The 20,355-nt window shown below is 48.8% G+C and overlaps 1 protein-coding gene across 1 annotated transcript; it reads left to right on the top strand.

Annotated features, from left to right (window-relative positions):
• The first annotated feature begins 10,325 nt into the window (after nucleotides 1-10,325).
• On the top strand, nucleotides 10,326-14,539 carry LOC123427441 (probable inactive leucine-rich repeat receptor kinase XIAO). Its single transcript, XM_045111487.1, has one exon. The coding sequence runs from the start codon at nucleotides 10,446-10,448 to the stop codon at nucleotides 13,959-13,961; it is 3,516 nt and encodes a 1,171-aa protein (XP_044967422.1). The 5' UTR covers nucleotides 10,326-10,445; the 3' UTR covers nucleotides 13,962-14,539.
• The last annotated feature ends 5,816 nt before the right edge of the window (nucleotides 14,540-20,355 follow it).

The following is a 20,355-nucleotide window of genomic DNA, read 5'->3' as shown; positions in this document are numbered from 1 at the left end:
TATTAAGGAAGGAGTAGAGGTGTTATTAGACGTTGTGTTCCTGAACATGAACAGGGATAGATCCTGCAGAAGTGTCATTCTGAAGCCTACGGAGGACACCATGGTGGAGATAGAACTGCTCATAAGGTATTGCAATCAGGTTTCTACTGGCCCACTCTCTTCAAGGATGCATGTAAGGTTGTCTTGTCTTGTGACGAATGCCAAAGAATAGGGAACATCAGTAAACGTCAGGAAATGACTATGAACTATTCGCTTGTCATTGAACCATTTGATGTCTGGGGCTTTGATTATATGGGACCCTTCCCGAGTTCCAATGGGTATACTCACATCTTAGTTGATGTTGATTACGTCACTAAGTGGGTAGAAGCTATCCCCCCTAGAAATGTTGATCACCACACCTCTATTAAGATGCTTAAAGAAGTCATTTTCCCAAGATTTGGACTCCCTAGATATCTGATGACTGATGGCGGTTCACACTTCATTCATGGTGTTTTTCGCAAGATGCTCGCTAAGTATGATGTCAACCATAGAGTTTCATCTCCTTATCATCCTCAGTCTAGTGGTCAAGTGGAGTTGAGTAATAGGGAGATCAAATTGATCTTACAAAAGACTGTCAATAGATCTCGAAAGAATTGGTCTAGCAAACTTGACGATGCACTATGGGCTTATAGGACTGCTTATAAGAATCCCATGGGCATGTCGCCGTATAAAATGGTTTGCGGTAAGGCCTGTCATTTACCTCTTGAGCTAGAACACAAAGCTTATTGGGCAATGAAAGAGCTCAACTTCGATTTCAAACTTGCCGGTGAGAAGCGGTTGTTTGATATCAGCTCATTAGATGAATGGAGGGTCGAGGCATATGAGAATGCCAAGTTGTTCAAGGAAAAGGTTAAGAGATGGCACGATAAAAGAATACAAAAACGCGAGTTCAATGTAGGTGATTATGTCCTGCTATACAATTCTTGCTTAAGATTCTTCGCAGGCAAACTTATCTCTAAATGGGAAGGTCCCTACGTTGTCGAGGAAGTATATCGTTCAGGTGCCATCAAAATCAACAACACGGAAGGTAATTTTCCGAGAGTGGTAAATGGGCAAAGAATCAAGCATTATATCTCTGGTACTCCCATAAATGTTGAGACCAACATCATCAATATCATAACTCCAGAGGAGTACATAAGGGATGTTTATCAGCCTGTTTCAGACTCTGAAAACGAAGAGGTATGTGTTTCGGTAAGTAATTGGACTCCAAAACTTTTCCAGTAGGAAATTTTCTCCGTTTTGGAATTTATGGAAAAATAGAAAAATAAAAAGCAGTCCGGAGAGCGCACGAGGCGGCCACAAGCTTGGTAGCCGCGACCTCCCCCCTGGCCGTGGCTACAGGGCTTGTGGGCACCTCGTGTGTCTCCTGGACTCCGTTTTCTTGCGGAGCAGAAAACGGAGCACTCCTTCTGGTCCAGAAAAAATCATTATATATACGCCTGAGGGTTTTGATCTCCGTATCACGCAGTTTTCCTCTGTTTTTCGTTTCGAGTCTGTTTCTGTTGTAGATCTAGATCGTCATGACTTCCCCAAAAGCTCCTAAGGACAAGATCTTCAAGAGGGTCATCAATACCTACCTCACGGAAGTGCTGCAACACCCTCAATCTATTGAGATGCGTGAGGGGATGTTGCACATCCGTGATGTTGAGGGGCCTAAGAAGACTGGAAGAGTGGAGACGAGGCTCGAAGCAATGGAGCAACATGTCTTCAAGTGCCAAGGGATGGTGGAGCGTGGACTCAACTCCAACCACATGATGATCACGGAGTTCACCAACAAGCACAAGATGGATGCCAATGACATTGGGAAGCACCTCTCCAGGCTCTATGACAAGGTTGATCAACTCTAGGGCCAGATCTATGACCTGCAGAACCGAAATTGTGAGTATGAGTATAGATTTAAATCAATACGGTTGGCTGCAGATTTGAGGATTCCGGCGACTCGTTCATCCTGCCATGATGGAGCACCTGTGCCTTGGAAGATGGAGGATCAAACTCATGTTGCAACTCCACCACCATCACCACCAAAGGAAGACAACTAAGCATTGGTATGAGCAACTCCCTTTGTTTGTGCCAAGCTTGGGGGAGTTGCCCTGGTATCGTATCACCTTTATATCTTTTGCTTTTACCTTTGTTTTAGTTCTTTCTTTTTCAGTTTTTACTTTCTTCACTTAGTGGGATAAGTCTTTAGTGTTTAGTTTGAGTATTTTGCCTTGTGTCTCCCCCGATGTATTCGAGCTTGCGAGCTATATAATAAAGAGTATCTTAGTCAAGGGATTTGTTTTGTGACGTGATCAAAAGTATGAAAAGAATGATAGCATGAAAGATCATGAGATGATCTTATGGAAAGTGATAGCTTCACATATAACAAGTATGATGATTGAAACTTGTTGAGAATAGACCAACATAGACCCCAATCATTGTTGCAATTAATAAGAAGTAATAAGGAAAGAGAGGTTCACATATAAATATATCATCTTAGACACTTTCTATAATTGTGAGCACTCACCAAACTATTACATGCTTAGAAGTAGATGTTGGACAAGGAAGACAACATAATGAATTGTGTTTGCTTGGTTCCAAACAATGTTATATGTCTAGAGATCCCTTAGCATGTGACGATTGCTTCCACCTCATATTAGCCAAAACTCCCGCACCAAGTAGAGATCCTACTTGTGCATCCATAAAACTTCAAACCAGTCTTGTCATGAGTGTCCACCATACCTACCTATGGATTGAATAAGATCCCTCAAGTAAGTTGTCATCGGTGCAAGCAATAAAAATTGCTCTCTAATATGTATGATCTCTTAGTGTGTGGAAAATAAGCTTTATACGGACCTGTGATGAGGAAGACATAAAAGCGACAGACTGCATAATAAAGATCTTTATCACAGGAGGCAATATAAAGTGATGTTCCTTTGCACTAAGAGGACACGCATCCAAACCTCAAAAGCGCATGACAACCTCTGCTTCCCTATGCGAAGGGCCTATCTTGTACCTTTACCTTTTTTTTCTTGTGAAAGTCATGGTGATCAACACCAACTCCCTATTCCGTCTTCATCTTGGTGAACGCCATATGCTAGGGAAAGATCTATATTCATATATCTACTTGGATATGAGTACTTATGATTTATTATTGTTGACTTTACCCTTGAGGTAAATGGTTGGGAGGCAAAATTATAAGCCCCTATCTTTCTCTGTGTCCAACTGAAACTTTGATACCATGAGTACCACGTGAGTTGTAACAATTGTGGAAAACAAAAGAGATGATTGAGTATGTGGATTTGCTTTACAAGCTCTTATTTGACTCTTTCTGATGATATGATAAATTGCAATTGCTTCAATGACTATGGACTGTTGTTGGCTAATTTTCGGTAAGGTTTTTGATTCATACTTTGCTTTGTGAAGGAATTGTTACTTTCCCATAAGAATCTTTTTGATGTATTGATGTTCTATGTGTGATCATGATGCCCTCATGTACGTATTATGTTTTGTCGACACCTTCATCCCTAAACATGTGGACATGTTTATGGATCTTGGTTTTCGCTTGAGGACAAGCAAGGTCTAAGCTTGGGGGAGTTGATACGCCCATTTTGCATCATGCTTTCATGTTGATATTTATCGCTTTATGGACTGTTATTATACTTTGTGGTACCATACTTATGCCTTTTCTCTCTTATTTTGCAAGGTTTATTTGAAGAGGGAGAATATCGGCAGCTGGAATTCTGGACTTGAAAAGGAGCAAGTCTGAGTCCTCTATTCTGCACAACTCCAAATGCCCTGAAAATCAACGTGGAATTTTTTTGGGATTATATAAAAAATACTGGGTGAAAGAAGTGCCACAGGGGAGCTGCCAGGGGCCCACAAGCCTGGTGGCCGTGGCCTGCCCCCTGGCCGCGGCTACAGGGCTTGTGGGCACCCTGGTGGCCCGCTGGCCCCCCTCTTCTGCTATATGAAGGGTTTCGTCCGGAACAAAATCAAGGGCGGAGCTTTTTCGTGGATTCTCCGCCGCCACGAGGCGGAACTTGAGCAGAACCAATCTAGAGCTCCGGCAGGACGATCCTGCCGGGGAAACTTCCCTCCCGGAGGGGGAAATCATCGCCATCGTCATCACCAACACTCCTCTCATCGGAGGGGACTCGTCTCCATCAACATCTTCATCAGCACCATCTCATCTCCAACCCTAGTTCATCACTTGTAACCAATCTCCGTCTCGCGACTCCGATTGGTACTTGTAAGGTTGCTAGTAGTGTTGATTACTCTTTGTAGTTGATGCTAGTTGGATTACTTGGTGGAAGAGTTTATGTTCAGATCCTTGATGCTACTCATTACACCTCTGATCAGGATTATGATTATTCTTTGTGAGTAGTTACTTTTGTTCCTGAGGACATGGGATAAGTCATGCTAATAATAGTCATGTGAATTTGGTATTCATTCGGTATTTTCATATGTTGTATGTTGTTTTTCCTCTAGTGGTGTTATGTGAACGTCGACTACATAACACTTCACCATTATTTGGGCCTAGAGGAAGGCATTGGGGAGTAGTAAGTAGATGATGGGTTGCTAGAGTGACAGAAGCTTAAACCCGAGTCTATGTGTTGCTTCGTAAGGGGCTGATTTGGATCCACTAGTTTAATGCTATGGTTAGACGTTGTCTTAATTCTTCTTTTGTACTTGCGGATGCTTGCGAGAGGGGTTAATCATAAGTGGGATGCTTGTCCAAGTAAGGGCAGCACCCAAGCGCCGGTCCACCCACATATCAAACTATCAAAGTAACGAACGTGAATCATATGAACATGATGAAACTAGCATGACAGAAATTCCCGTGTGTCCTCGGGAGCGTTTTTCCTCCTATAAGACTTTGTTCACGCTTGTCCCTTGCTACAAAAGGGATTGGGACACTTTGCTGCACCGTTGCTATTACTTGTTACTTGTTACTTGTTACTTTTCACCTGCTACGTTTCACCTCACTACACCATCACTTGTTACCGCTACTTTCAGTGCTTGCAGTTATTACCTTGCTGAAAACCGTTTATCAGAGCCTTCTGCTCCTCGTTGGGTTCGACACTCTTACTTATCGAAATGACTACGATTGATCCCCTATACTTGTGGGTCATCAGTACCGAGGTTCAAAAACCAGATCAACCCTAATACTTTAGTGGAACCAAGTTTGTGGAGTTGGTTACACCGACTGGCACATGGGATGTTTTGGAAGTCAGCTCTTGTTGAGATGAAACTCTGGGTACTCCGCACATAGAGTGTGCGAAAAGTGCTTGCTCAAATTTTGTGATGAAGCATGAACATAATTTGAGACGAGAAAACATAGATACCTAGAGAGGGGTACTTAGGCATTCTTGTACATCCAATTGGCCAAATAAAATGAAAAAATAAATAACAACAATTTGACATGCTCGAATGAGTAAAAATATGCATACCAACATGCCCACACAATAACATATCAAATGAAACATGGAAAATATGCACAACCATTCTAGTATGTACCAAGCACTTTGGCAATGACGAAGTCATCTATATACGAGTGTATTAACTTAGGAGCCAAGCAGGAATACTTGATCACAGGTCATACTCATTGTTTAATCACAAGTGGGGTTACCACTTTTACATAAAGCTTTAAATGTGTTCACATCTTAAGAGATGCTTTGACTCAAGACTTAGACTAAAGACCCCCCTTGATGTGACACCCCCCCCCCCTAAGAGGGATAAACTAACCTTGAGTTTTGTTGTAGAAGACTTCATGTAGGTGTATTAGTGGTGGATGATCATTGTCGATGAAGATCATATTGAGTTGGGAGCAACCCTTGTTGTTTCATACCCTTCTCACCTACATGGGTTAGTCCCACACAAGGAACAAATACACGGATATCTATGAACATGGAGTGAAGCACATATGAGATGGTCTCCATATATACATTAATTACCTTGTCCCTTTCTTACCTTTGAGGGAATATGTGACTCCTTGAACTAATGCATAAGGTTGGAATTGATTGCAAATATTTCTTGCCAAAATATATGAAAGTGAATTTTGTTGGCAAAGTCACCCCTCAAGAACTTATGTAGTTCTTCTTCTTGGGGACCCACATCAACTTGACGGGGATCCTTGGAGTTGAGGTAGCGCTTGATGAAGTAGAGCTAGTGGTGGCCTTTGGAATCCACTTGACCATGGCTTGAAATTCTTCTTCAAATGGGTCAATCTCTTCTTGAAGGCTGTCCTTGCCCTTGAACTTGTGGTCTTGTGGTGGAAGGTCATCTTGAGCATTTGTTCCCTTGGGGAGAGTCGGAACATACTTCTCCTTTTGGGAAACAAACTTTGTATTGGGGTATTGACCTTCTTCCCATTCAACTCCATTGTCATTGAAGTAGCCAATGCCTTGTTTCTTCCGGTGTCCTCCTGGCTTGCGTACAATCTCCTCGAATCGCTTACTTCTCGCAAGACTCTTGAAGACACCCCTCTCTATAATTCCTTTCAATAAATCATTTTATTGCTCAAGTGTAAATTGGCTAAGAGAATCATTAGTGGAATCAATAGAGCTACTAGCAACAACATCATTTGATTTAGCATTAGTGTTGTAGTAACTAGATGAAGAAACTTTTTTGCCTTTCTTACTAGTTTGCTTATGTTTAACTTGTGGAATAAGAGTAGACAAGACTAATTATTTGGCTAGATAATAAGAACTCTTCTTTCGAGGATCATCATTGATCGCTTTAAGAAACTCATGCTCTTGCTCTAAATTTAGCTTCTCGAGGCGTAGCTTCTCATGAGTACTTACAAGCTCTCTATGATCTACTAGAGTAGATTCATGGGCTAACTTAAGAGTATTTAATTCTTTAGTTAGAAGTTCAATCTTCTTCTTATCATCATCACATTACTTTTCTTGACTAGGATGATTATCATCAAGTTCATTTTGACTAACATTACTAGTTATATCAAAGAGCAAGTCATCATCTCCAAGTAAGTCATCCTCATCACTATTAAAGTCAAAGTATTCGGGGCGTGATACCTTGGGGCCTTTAGCCATGAAGCAATTTTCAAATCCTTCATTTGGTGAATCAAATATGTCATAGGAATTGTAGGATACGAGTTCTAGTCCGACAACACCTTCATCTTGACTATAGTTGGAGTTGGAGTGGTAGCTTCGCTCAGATTGGTTGTTGGATTCGGAGCGGGATACCCATTCACCAACATGAGCTTGATGTCTTCTTATTGAGTGGCTCTTGGTGTACCTGTCCTTCTTCTCCGATTCCTTGCTTCTCCGGGAGAGTCTTCATTCATAACGGTCTTCTCTACTCCCTCTCTCTCTTCGAGGTGACTCATCTCTTGAGCTTCGTATTCTAGGTCACTCTTCTGTTCTTTTTTTTGGGGGGGGGGGGGGGCAAGGCACACATTCGAGTAGTGTTCGGGCCTTCCACAATTTGAGCAATTTCGGTCACGACTAGATGAACGCTTCTCTTCATATCTTGAGTTGGAGCTTCTCTCTTTGCCTCTACTCTTGTAGAACTTGTTGAATTTCTTGACCACGAGGCTTATCTTTTTGTAGGTGACAAGGTTGTCATTTGATGTAGTGTGAGTGTTACTTGGAGCTTTGTATGCACCGCTTGACTTGTTATGAAGCTCTTCTTTGTCTTTGAGTTACATTTCATGAGCAACAATCCTTCCAATGACTTCAGTTGGCTTGAGATCTATGTAGTTTGGCAAATTTTGGATTAATGTGCACACAGTGTCGTACTTTCCATCCAAGGCTCTAAGGATCTTATTGATGATGAATTTGTCGATCATCTCTTCGCTTCCTAAGCCCGCAATCTCATTTGTGATGAGAGCAAGCCTAGAGTACATTTCAACGACTCTTTCACCATCCTTCATGTTGAACTTCTCAGGTTTACTCTGTAGCACATCCAACCTAGATTCCCTGACGGATTAGGTACCTTGGTACATATCAACCAAAGTATCCCAAATTTCTTTTGCATTCTCAAGACGACTAATCTTGTTGAACTCTTTGGGGGCATATGTAGTTGAATAGTATGTCGCATGCTTGAGCGTTGTATTGCAACATCTTCAGTTCTTCCGCGGTCACTTCAAGATTCGGTCCTATTCCATCACGAATGAATTCACCTCGCAATCCAAGAGAACAACGACCCAAACAACGGGGTTATGACCAAGAATATGCATTGTCATTTTATGCTTCCAACTAACAAAATTTGTACCATCAAAGTACGAACCTCTATGGTGGTAATTTCCCTCGCTAGACGCCATAGTCTCCTAGATTGGGAAACCAATGCAATGAAGACCAAAGCTCTAATACCGCTTGTAGGATCTAAAGTATGTCTAGAGGGGGTTGATTAGACGACTTGGCCAAATAAAAACTTAGCCTTTTCCCATGGAACATCTTGATCTCAACACATGAGTAGGTGGCGTGTGTGAGAAAAATGGATGGGGCAAGTGTTGTTCGTTCTGAGTGCTTACTCTACAAATGAGAGGTAGGTGGAGGGGTATATATAGGCATCTCCAAAAATCCAACCGTTACAACATTATTGCCCAACTCGGTGAAATTGAAATAAAAACTGGGTTGCACCGACTAGTGCAAAATCTCGCAACTGTAGGCTTTTCAGTGAGACCGATATAGGAATCTCGCACGGTCCGGTTTTTGCTGACCTAGGCAGTTACGAGACTCGCTGGCACCGATTTGCAAAACTCGGAAATTCCTATTTTAGCAAATGGCTAACCAGGGAGTTGGTCACTGTTTTACGGTTAGATCGAAACCAAACTTGGTGGTACCGAGACGTTAGGGTTTGGCATAGGTTCTATCTAGGGTAAAACTCGGTAGGGCAGATTTGTAAATATTGGTGGCACCGAATTCGACTTTCTGGTTTGGACATAATATTTGTGAGAGAATTTCAGGAGTATTTTTGGTGGCTAATCTCTAAGCACTTGAGCAAGCATATCATCATAGTCACCTCGTCCCCTTTTAATAGTATTGGCTTTCCTATGGACTCAAATGTGATTAGTCACAAAATATAAAATGTAGAGTCTTCAAGTTTGTTGCCAATAGATGTTCCTTGCATATAGGGGTTCTCCTCACAGTCCTTAGCCAATTCATCATTGAACTTTTCCTGAAATATACTAGATAGAATCATTAGTTCAATGACATATATATTGTTATTAACACCTATTGTGTAAAACCACCTCGTGTGAAGTTGTGCTTTCACACTCTCAACACCTATTGTGTAAAATTTAAACTACTCTAGAAATGCATCTTGGTGTAGAGTGCAACCGCACGATATTGCTAGTCTTAACTGAAATGCTGGTTAAAAAAGTTCAACCATGGAGAAACTAATGTCCTCTGCCCCTAGTAAACAGGTCCGACATAAATAAAAATGTAAATCATGTTTTTATCATAATTTTTATTGGCTTCTTGACTCGAGAACATACATGAAGAGCCCACCGATACGGCGACTCCGTTAGAGTTGCTCTTATGCGGATATCTTTGGCTTAGACTTGCCTTTGCTTGGGGACCACAAGAGATTGTGGTGAGTACTCCCTCTTCCTTTTTTTACTCCACATAATATAAGACTTATGTGAAGTCAAACCGAGTAAAATACTAATATGGACAATATGGAGTCTTCAAGTTATACAATATGGACATTAATTTCATGACACGTCTTTCTTTCCGTGTTGTGTAACTTGATATTTCTTCCCTATAAAATGAGACAAATTATATAAATTTTGACTTGAGGCAAATCTTATACGCATGGTAAAAAAGAATGGAGGGAGGAGTATTATTTTCACGAGGGAAAAGGGATTTTGCGAGCTCAGTGCAGTCGTAGTAGCGTCATAGTGTAGCAAGCACCGGCACAAATACGCACAGTGCGCACATTTCATCAGCGTTTGTAGAGTAATACGCACACCATACCGGGCCCGCGTCTCACGTACTGTACGTCCACCCTCCGACCCCACCCTCCGGCGCATCGCCGGAGACCCGAACGACGTCGCGCGGTACAAACGGCGTTTCACCTGCAGCGACAGCCTGTCCGACGCGCCCGTAAAAGCGCGCTTAACGTTAACTAAGCACCTCATAAAGCGCGCTGCTCCGTGTTTTCCCTCTCTCTCTCTCTCTCCACCGCAGACCTTTAACGCCAGTGTAGAGAGAGAAGAGAAAGCAGCAGAAAAGGCGGGGATCCAAAAACAAAACAAAAATAAAAAAAAACACGCGCGCGCACACACCCGGGTAGTACTACCACTCGTAAATAAAACGGCCTCGAAACCCACCCAAACCCGTCCAAAACCCCGCTCCTTTTCTTCTCTCCCCCTTCCTTCCCCTCCGACGCAAACGCGAACGCTCATTCTCCCCGTCTCCTCTCATGAAGGCCTAAATGCCAAAGCCGTCGAGCCGACAATGACGAAGCCGCGAGACAAAGCGGCCCGCCCCTCCTCCACCCTGGCCCGCGCGATGCCGCCGCTCTTTTTGCTCCTCATGGTGGCGGCGGCGGCGGGGGCGGGGGCGGCCACGCCGCCGCCGCCGGTGCGGCGCGCGGCGGAGGTGCAGGCGGAGATCGACGCGCTGCTCGCGTTCCGCGCGGCGCTGCGCGACCCCTACGCGGCCATGGCCGGCTGGGACGCGTCCTCGCCCTCCGCGCCCTGCTCCTGGCGCGGCGTGGCGTGCAACGCCGCCTCCGGCCGCGTCGTCGAGCTGCAGCTCCCGCGCCTCCGCCTTGCGGGCCCCGTCTCCCCCGCGCTCGCCTCGCTCCGCCACCTCCAGAAGCTCAGCCTCCGCTCCAACGCGCTCACGGGCGCCATCCCGCCGGCGCTCGCCCGCCTCGCCTCGCTCCGCGCCGTCTTCCTCCAGGACAACGCGCTCTCGGGCCCCATCCCGCCCTCCTTCCTCGCCAACCTCACCGGCCTCGAGACCTTCGACGTCTCCGCCAACCTCCTCTCCGGCCCCGTCCCGCCCGCGCTCCCGCCCGGCCTCAAGTACCTCGACCTCTCCTCCAACGCCTTCTCCGGTACCATCCCGGCCGGCGCCGGCGCCTCGGCGGCCAAGCTCCAGCATTTCAACCTCTCCTTCAACCGCCTCCGGGGGACCGTGCCGGCGTCGCTGGGGGCCTTGCAGGACCTGCATTACCTCTGGCTGGATGGCAACCTTCTTGAAGGGACCATCCCGTCCGCGCTCGCCAACTGCTCGGCGCTGCTCCACCTCAGCCTGCGGGGGAACGCGCTCCGCGGCATCCTTCCGGCCGCGGTCGCGTCCATACCGTCGCTGCAGATTCTCTCGGTGTCGCGCAACCTGCTCTCCGGCGCCATCCCGGCCGCGGCGTTCGGCGGCGAGAGGAACTCCTCGCTGCGCATCCTGCAGCTGGGCGACAACCAGTTCTCCATGGTGGATGTGCCGGGTGGGCTCGGCAAGGGTCTCCAGGTCGTGGACCTGGGGGGCAATAAGCTTGGCGGTCCGTTCCCCACATGGCTCGTCGAGGCCCAGGGGTTGACGGTGCTCAACCTTTCTGGCAATGCATTCACCGGCGACGTGCCGGCGGCGGTCGGGCAACTGACTGCGCTGCAAGAGCTTCGCCTTGGAGGCAATGCTCTCACTGGCACAGTGCCTCCAGAGATTGGCAGATGCGGTGCTCTCCAGGTGCTTGCTCTGGAGGACAACCTCTTCTCCGGCGAGGTTCCTGCAGCTCTCGGCGGCCTCCGGCGGCTCAGAGAGGTCTATCTTGGTGGGAACTCGTTTGAAGGCCAGATTCCGGCTGATTTGGGGAATCTCTCCTGGCTGGAAACACTGTCAATACCGAACAACCGGCTCACTGGTGGCTTGCCCAATGAGCTCTTCTTGTTGGGCAACCTGACAGTCCTTGACCTCTCTGATAACAAGCTTGCCGGTGAGATTCCTCCTGCAGTTGGCAGCCTGCCTGCTCTCCAGAGTTTGAATTTGAGCGGCAATGCTTTCTCAGGCCGCATTCCGTCGACAATTGGCAACCTGCTGAACCTGCGAGCTCTTGATCTCTCTGGTCAGAAGAACCTCTCGGGCAATCTCCCTACAGAGCTTTTCGGTTTGCCACAGCTGCAGCATGTGTCGCTCGCCGACAACTCGTTCTCCGGCGATGTTCCAGAAGGGTTCAGCAGTCTGTGGAGTCTGCGGCACCTCAACATTTCTGTCAATTCTTTCGCGGGGTCAATCCCGGCTACATATGGGTACATGGCATCGCTCCAGGTGCTCTCGGCCTCCCACAACCGCATCTCCGGCGAGGTGCCAGCAGAGCTCGCCAATTGTTCCAACCTCACTGTGCTTGACCTCAGTGGCAACCATCTCACTGGCCCAATACCGAGTGACCTCTCCAGGCTTGACGAACTCGAAGAGCTTGACCTCAGCCACAATCAGCTGTCCAGCAAGATACCACCAGAGATCTCCAACATTTCCTCACTAGCCACTCTCAAGCTTGATGACAACCATCTTGTCGGGGAGATACCGGCCTCTCTCGCCAACCTCTCGAAGCTGCAGGCACTTGATCTGTCATCCAACAGCATTACAGGCAGCATCCCTGTTTCATTGGCTCAGATTCCAAGCCTTGTGTCATTCAATGTGTCACACAATGACCTTGCCGGAGAGATACCGCCAGTGCTCGGCTCCCGCTTTGGCACGCCCTCGGCATTTGCTTCCAACCGAGACTTGTGTGGTCCGCCATTGGAGAGCGAATGCGGTGAGTACCGGCGGCGCCGCAAGCGACAGAGACTGCAGCGCCTGGCTCTGCTGATTGGCGCCTTGGCTGCTGCATCACTGCTCCTCCTGTTGCTGTGCTGCTGCTGCGTGTTCAGCTTGCTGCGGTGGAGGCGCCGGTTTGTTGAGCGGCGTGATGGCGTCAAGAAGAGGCGACGCAGCCCTGGACGGGGCAGTGGGTCGAGCGGCACAAGCACGGAGAGCCAGACGAAGCTGGTCATGTTCAATTCCAGGATCACCTATGCAGACACGGTGGAGGCGACACGGCAGTTCGATGAGGAGAATGTGCTTAGCCGTGGCCGCCATGGCCTCATGTTCAAGGCTTGTTACAGCGAAGGGACCGTGCTGGCCATCTTACGGCTTCCTTCAACCTCAGCTGATGGCGCCGTGGTGGTCGAGGAGGGCTCGTTCAGGAAAGAGGCCGAGTCTCTAGGCAGGGTGAAGCACAGAAACCTCACCGTTCTCCGTGGCTACTACGCCGGGCCGCCGCCGGATGTTCGTCTGCTGGTATATGACTACATGCCCAATGGCAACCTCGCCACATTGCTCCAGGAAGCATCTCACCAAGACGGGCACATCCTCAACTGGCCAATGAGGCACCTCATCGCCCTCGGTGTCTCCCGCGGCCTCGCGTTCCTCCACCAGTCCGGCGTGATCCACGGAGATGTCAAGCCACAGAACATACTCTTTGATGCCGACTTTGAGCCACACCTGTCTGATTTTGGGCTTGAGCCGATGGTGGTGACTGCGGGTGCCGCAGCCGCCGCCGCCGCTGCATCAACGTCGGCTACGACACCGGTTGGTTCTCTTGGCTATGTCGCCCCAGACGCGGCGACTGCCGGACAGGCTACAAGGGAGGGCGATGTCTACAGCTTTGGCATCGTGTTACTGGAACTGCTCACCGGCCGGCGCCCCGGCATGTTCGCCGGCGAGGACGAGGACATCGTGAAGTGGGTGAAGCGGCAGCTGCAGTGCGGGGCAGTGGCCGAGCTGCTGGAGCCGGGCCTGCTGGAGCTCGACCCGGAGTCGTCGGAGTGGGAGGAGTTCCTGCTGGGGATCAAGGTCGGCCTGCTCTGCACCGCATCCGACCCGCTGGACCGTCCAGCGATGGGCGACGTGGTGTTCATGCTCGAGGGCTGCCGCGTCGGCCCGGACATCCCCTCCTCCGCCGACCCGACCACCCAGCCATCCCCGGCGTAGCCTCCTCCGGCATCCCCTCAGCCGGCATTGTCAGATTCAGTTCAGTAGCTTGTACTCTAGTACCATTTTTTCCCGTAATTCTTTTCTTAGTTGTTCAGGTTAGCGTTTGGCGCCTCGGCTGCATGTGCCCGCCAAGCGAAGCAAGTGGGGGGAGAAGTAGCCGTTGGGGGTCGTTTCTAATCTCGTCTCGTGGTTAGGGGCAGGTCGTCAGATGGCCATGTGGGTGGTGCTTGGCATGATGCTCCTGCCATGGCAATGTCGCTGAGCTTAGTGGGCGCGCATGTGGGGTTCACGCCGCAGCAACGGCTACTGATTCAGGATACGGTCGTGTCTCCTTGCCATCTAGGAGGAGTAGTATTTGTTGCCTGCTCTGTACTCTCTGTGTACTCTCTGTTAGGAAATTGATTCGTGTAGGGGCCTGCTTGGCTTCTTGGGATCTTGTCTTAATACCATTTTTACAAATGCATGTCTGCGGGCCAGATCTTTGTAACGTCGCGCTGTGCATTTTGTCTGAATCTTGTTATCTATCTCAATTGGCAAGGGGAATGATAATGATGATGATGCTTCATGACCGTTAACTTGTTGTTTTCCTCTGCACAAATTAAATGATTAGTAGTCCAGATCTTTGCCCTCGTGCCCTGGATAATCAGAACGGGGCCTGCTTATCCGTTGTCCGGCTGGATGGATATGCTTTCTCTTAGTGCACCTTGTTTATTTACTATGGCAACTTGGGGGGAAGAAGTGAATTGGAACAGTGTACTGGCTTGGAAGATGGCCACCGCCGCTGTACGTTTATTTGGCGATTAGCGGGAGATCTTTGTATAACGGCACCCCACCGTCGTACTTGCCTCGAGCATCTAATTAGGTTGGCGCACGGTCGTATGGTCACTGTTGCCGCGTATTTAGGACCTGCATTATGTCAGTTAATGAACTGTATGTGAACTTTAATGTGCATTCAAGGGCGCATGGCATTCGTGTCCACTGTCGAGGACAGCCAGTTTTCCAGTTTTGAAAGAGCGGATGCACCATTAGGCCATCAACAGTTTGTTGGTTAGCTTGTTGTTAAAATATGTCATGTCATCAACCAACACTTTAACATACAACTATTTCAATAGATTGTATCTAGTTTAATTAATAGGGTGTGAGATAATAAATAAGGTGCTCTCTTATTCTACATTGGATCTTGTGTAAGGGTGTTGGTTAATTTACATACAACCTTTCTCTCTTTTTATTTATTGCATGACCCATCATAAAAAATCTTAGGTGTCAAAATCCAGCAACAACCATCTTACAACGGCCCTGTTTGGATACTCTAACTCGGTTAGAGGTTAGAGTTAGATTCTAACTCTAGACTAACCCTGAACTAACCCTAACCAAAGAGGTGTTTGGATGGAAGGGTTAGATTGCCAATAAATACAGTTTTTCCAATCATTTGACTCCTTTATCTAGGATTTTATGTGGTGGAGGGAGAGAAAAGTAACTTTTTCTGGGTCCACCTAACTCTAACCCCAAAAAGCACCTTTTGGGTGGGTTAGATTTTTTGGGTGGGTTAGGCTGGTTGTAATGGTTAGTATCATATACTAGTATCATGCATATGATACTAGTGTATGATACCACACCTGTAATGCATAGTATCATATGTTAGTATCATAGATTAGTTCATTTATTGCCATGCAAGACACACAGTAGCACAACATTTAATATGATACGGTATCATGCTATGATACTCAACCCTCTCTTTCTTCATTTAATTTTATGACACCTCATCAAAATTGCCTAGTTGGTATGCATGATACTACCTACGATACTACCATTACGAACAACCTTAGATGCATCTAACCAACTCTAACCCACTTGTTTGGATTTTTAAGGATTAGATGAGTTCCAATCTAACCAACTCTAACTTTAACCTTAGGATCCAAACAAGACCCTAAGAGCAAGTACAATAAGATACAGTCAGCAGGTTTTTAGGGTGCGGGGAGCTTCGCCGCATTGCAGTCGTCTCCCTCGTCGCCGGCAGCCTTCCCCGTGGCATCCAAGATGTTCATGGACTCGAGGGTGCCTCCCTCGTTCCATTCCCATCGCTAGGGTGACCGGTGGGCCACCACAGCGACGGCCCCAACCTCGTCTCCGGCGAGTACCCGGAGCCGAAGCCCTGCAGCAGGCCGAGCTCGATCTGGCTCCTCTACGCTTGTCCTCCTCTTCTCGGCGCCCATGTGTAGCATCAGGTGGAGCAGCAGCGATGCAGGAAGCCAGCGGGTGGAGCAATAGCATCATCATCAGCTGGCGATGCGAGCGGGTGGAGCAGGGAGCATCAGGGAGCCAGCGGGTGGAGCAGGGAGCATCAGGGAGCCAGCGGGTGGAGCAAGCGGGTCGTGCGAGCGCTCGCGATGCCGGCACGGGATCCCCCTCCCTCTCCCGTCGTGCGAGCGCTGGCGATGCAGGGAGCCGGCCCCTCCTCTGCCCAGGCTGTCGGCCATCCTCTGCCAGGCCGCCGCCCTGCCCCTCCCGTCGCCAGATCTGGAGCGGCGACCGGAGAAAACGCGACGGCGATCTGGGGCGAGGTAGGGGCCGCGGGACGAAGCAGCCGAGCTCATGAGCGTGGCTTCGTCGTGGTTGTTTCCACGCCTGGTACCGTCGTGGCTTCGTCGTGGTTGTTTCCACCCCCGTTTACACGAGCCGCTGGGAGTAGTTGGGCAGTAAAAAACTGCCCAGATCTTGTATATTTTACTATACACGTCTATATAGAGGATCCACTGTAGATGCTCTAAGTAGGAATGACAGTGTGGTAATTAGTAAATTCTTCAAGTTTTGTTTTTCAGGTCAATGGAGTCAAAGGAAGAGCTGCTCATTTTTCGAGCTCTGACTTCCCAATTTCCCATTGTCCTCGAGCCAGTAGATCGACCTGCAACTCGAGGCACCACCGATTATTTTACTGCTGCCCGTTTTCGTAGTTTGAACCTGATCGAGACCGTGATCAGAGCAGAGGGGCGCGACGAGTGAATGCAACAAACCTAGCGCGTCTTGTCAACCAGATGGCACCCTAGCTGCTAGTAGCATCGTGTAGCTGTTCGGCCGGGATCTTGACCTACGAGTTCATGAAAAACCGGTGGGAGGAGTAGCAGCATGTGCCGTCCATGAACGAACGAACGAACCCAGGCAGGCAGCGAGCGACGTGCAGTGGCTGTTGCATTTGTGTCACCCACCGTGTAGGTGTAGGTGCAGGCGGCAGCTCTGGCGACTGCAGGGCGCAGTAAATTTTGCCGTCAGGGGCTCAGGAAAGAGGGCGGGAGGGGCTGGGCGCTGAATTATTGGGGCAATCAGTTTGAGCAGCAGCGTCTGGTGCTAGGAGTAAATATTTTGCTGGAGCGAAGCTATGGCTGACCGCGGCCACGTTTTCTCTCTGCGGGATAGGGCACTGGGTGGCTTTTGCGGCATGATTGCGACCACAGTCCTATGCGATTCGGCATGGGAGCTACAGATGCCGTTATGTTTCTCCTTCTTCTCTGCAGGCGCTTTGCTTGTACTATTACCGTTGAGTACTTTTTACTCTCGGTTGCGGTGTTGCGAAGATTAGGCCAACTTAAGCTTACGACCTCATCCGGTTCGGTCACGGGCGTTTGGGACAAAACGAACAAACCCAACGGTGCAGTATGCGTTGATCTGGACCCATCTGGTCTGTTTTGTATCCAGACCGACTCATTTCCGACGCAAACATGTGTCTGGTTTGGGTCCTGGCAGACAGCGAGCGGACGCGCTCGAGCCCTCCTCTCGTCCGCGTCGGGGACGCGTGGCAGGCGGCCACCTACCACCCACCGCCCGCATTTACTGCGCACGTCCGATAGGCCCGGCCTGGCATTCACTCAGCCGGACGATCGCCGCCCTTCTTAAATGAGGAAGTCGTGGACCGGCACAACGCACACGCACACTCCACTGCCTCCTCAGGATTAACACCAAACCCTAGCCTCCCTCGAGCTCTTCAGCCGTCGGCAGCAATGGGGTGGTGGAGCACCGACGGCAAGGGGAAGGGGGCGCACGACCATGAGGCTGGGTCCTCGTCCGTCCGCCGCCGTGCCGCAAGCGAGCCGCACCGTTCTTCTCCTCCGCGACGGCCTGCTCCGACAGCCTTCTTCATTGCCCCTCCGGGCGCCCCGACGCGCTCCCGGTAGTACGTCCATGTGGATGTGTGCCGCCGCTATTGGGAGACAAGGACACCGCTCCCCTGGAGAGGGAGCGACGTCCACTTGCTGAACATCTGGCACCTCTCCGACGATCGGGTGCCGATCCCGCCGGTGCCAACGAGCGGCCGTGCCAGCCGCGACGATATCCAGCGCCGCCGACGCCGCCTACCCGACGACCTCTACTACGACCCGAGGTATGCCGTGGATTCCCCCGTGTGGGACACTTGGTTCCGCGATGAGCACGACGTGCGGTGCGCGTCCTACTTTGTCGGCGAACACAACAACTCGCGGCGGGCACGTGCAGAGCACCGGGTGCGCCCTCCGAGCCCTCCCCAGGTGCGCGAGCGTACGCTGGTGCGTACCCTGACGATGACCCCGTCGTCGTCGCCCTCTTCGTCGCCACCACCACCTCCTCGCATGACTGAAGAGTAGGAGGCCCGGCTCGTCCAGCGTGTCATGGAAGATTCCATGAACATGTATGATGAGCCCAAGTGGATGGGGCTGGAGGAGATGATTGTCCTCTCCGCGACCCGCGACGTGGCCATCCCAGAGGAGCAACTCGTGGTGGTGAAGGAGGAGGTGAACCAGGAGCATCCAGTGGTCGCGTTCCCCCCGGAGCTCGTGGGCCAGCGCTGGACCTGGTCATGCACGACCACAGAGATGGCCCACGGAGTGGGGACGGAGCCTTGGTGCCCCACGCCGCCGCGGTCACCGGAGCGCAAGTCATCACCACGCAGGGAGGTGTGCAGGCGTCCCAAGAGCCACCAACCTTCCACGGGCCGCCGACCCACCTCTGGACGATGCCGTCGTACATCGACCTCACACGCAACGATGACAACAACGGTGGAGCGCGAAGACGGCGACGGGCATGACAGCAGCGCGGGGCGGCGCTTTTTTATCTGTTTTTTTTTAAATTATGTTAATTAAGGACTGTGGGCCATGGGGCCGTTGAACAATGTTATTATTAATGTATAATTATGAATATTTGCATTTTATTTATATTTTTTTAGCATTTTTTTGTTTATTCGATTTTTTAAAATGTCAAACGATTTGGGTTGCGGTCGTGCGTTGGGCGCACCGATCCGGCCACAGACTGATCCGGATATGGGCATCCCCATTGTTGCCCCAAGCACACAGAATCCGACCCAAACGGACGTCCGGATGCCATTGTGCGTTGGAGTTGGCCTTACACAGATGGACGTCACAAGTTTTGGGATTTCTTCCAGTAGGGCCTTTTGGCTCGAGAGCTCCATAAGGGTCGAATTTTGGAAAAAAAAAACAATTTTTTTGGTTTAAAAAAATTCTGAAAACAAATATACATGTATGTAAGGATGTAATGTACATGTGTATGAAAATTCACGATGAAATACTTTGAATTGCGATATGTACAAAAAAGATAAATTCAAGGTTTGGAATGATGAATAGTATCATGTGCTAAAAAATCTTAGAAATTTCTTACACAACCCTCATTTCAACATATTTTGATCTGAAAATTTGCACAACTATGCATTATGCCTTGATGTATATGTGTAATTTTTTCAGAATTTTTTGAACTAAAAAATACGATTTTTTAATGAATGTTGGATTTAAAATTTAGAGACCACCATAGAGGCCGAGCTCCAAAAGCAATTTCCGTCTCTCTTTGTTCTAACAAAATTGAAAACAGTTCTTTTGGTTTTAGATTGCCATGGGATCTCTTCGTGTGGTAAGAAAATTGGAGAACGGTTCTTTTGGTTTTAGATTGACTTGCAGGGCCTAAGATTATCTATGGCCACATTCAATAAATATGGTCCCTCAAACGCCCACATGCATATGTGGGCACTCCAGGTACGTCTTATATGTTTGTTCGTGTAGCCACTTTTCTCATATCTGAAATCTCCAATTCAACGTTATGTGTAAACATAATCAACACGTAGTTCATCCCTATATAGTTGGATCATCATTTCATCGCCGCACAAAAGAACCATAGTTCATCAATGGACAATACAAAACCACACTACAAACTACTTGAAGAATAAATAAACAGGAAGAGCGGAGGAAATCACCCTTTCCCCATCGACCCCTTCCCCTTGTGTCCGCTGACACTATTGTGCCCGTCCTCCATCTAGACGTTGGCGTCCGACGGTGCGTCGTCGTCGGAGCTGGAGGAGGAGCCATCCGTCAGGCTAGAGTCGTCGGAGCTTGTTTGGCTCGAGAGCCTCCAGAGCAGGTGG

The sequence above is a fragment of the Hordeum vulgare genome, chromosome 2H (assembly GCF_904849725.1).
Source record: "Hordeum vulgare subsp. vulgare chromosome 2H, MorexV3_pseudomolecules_assembly, whole genome shotgun sequence".
Lineage (NCBI taxonomy): Eukaryota > Viridiplantae > Streptophyta > Magnoliopsida > Poales > Poaceae > Hordeum > Hordeum vulgare.
This window is presented reverse-complemented; position numbering and strand designations above follow the sequence as displayed.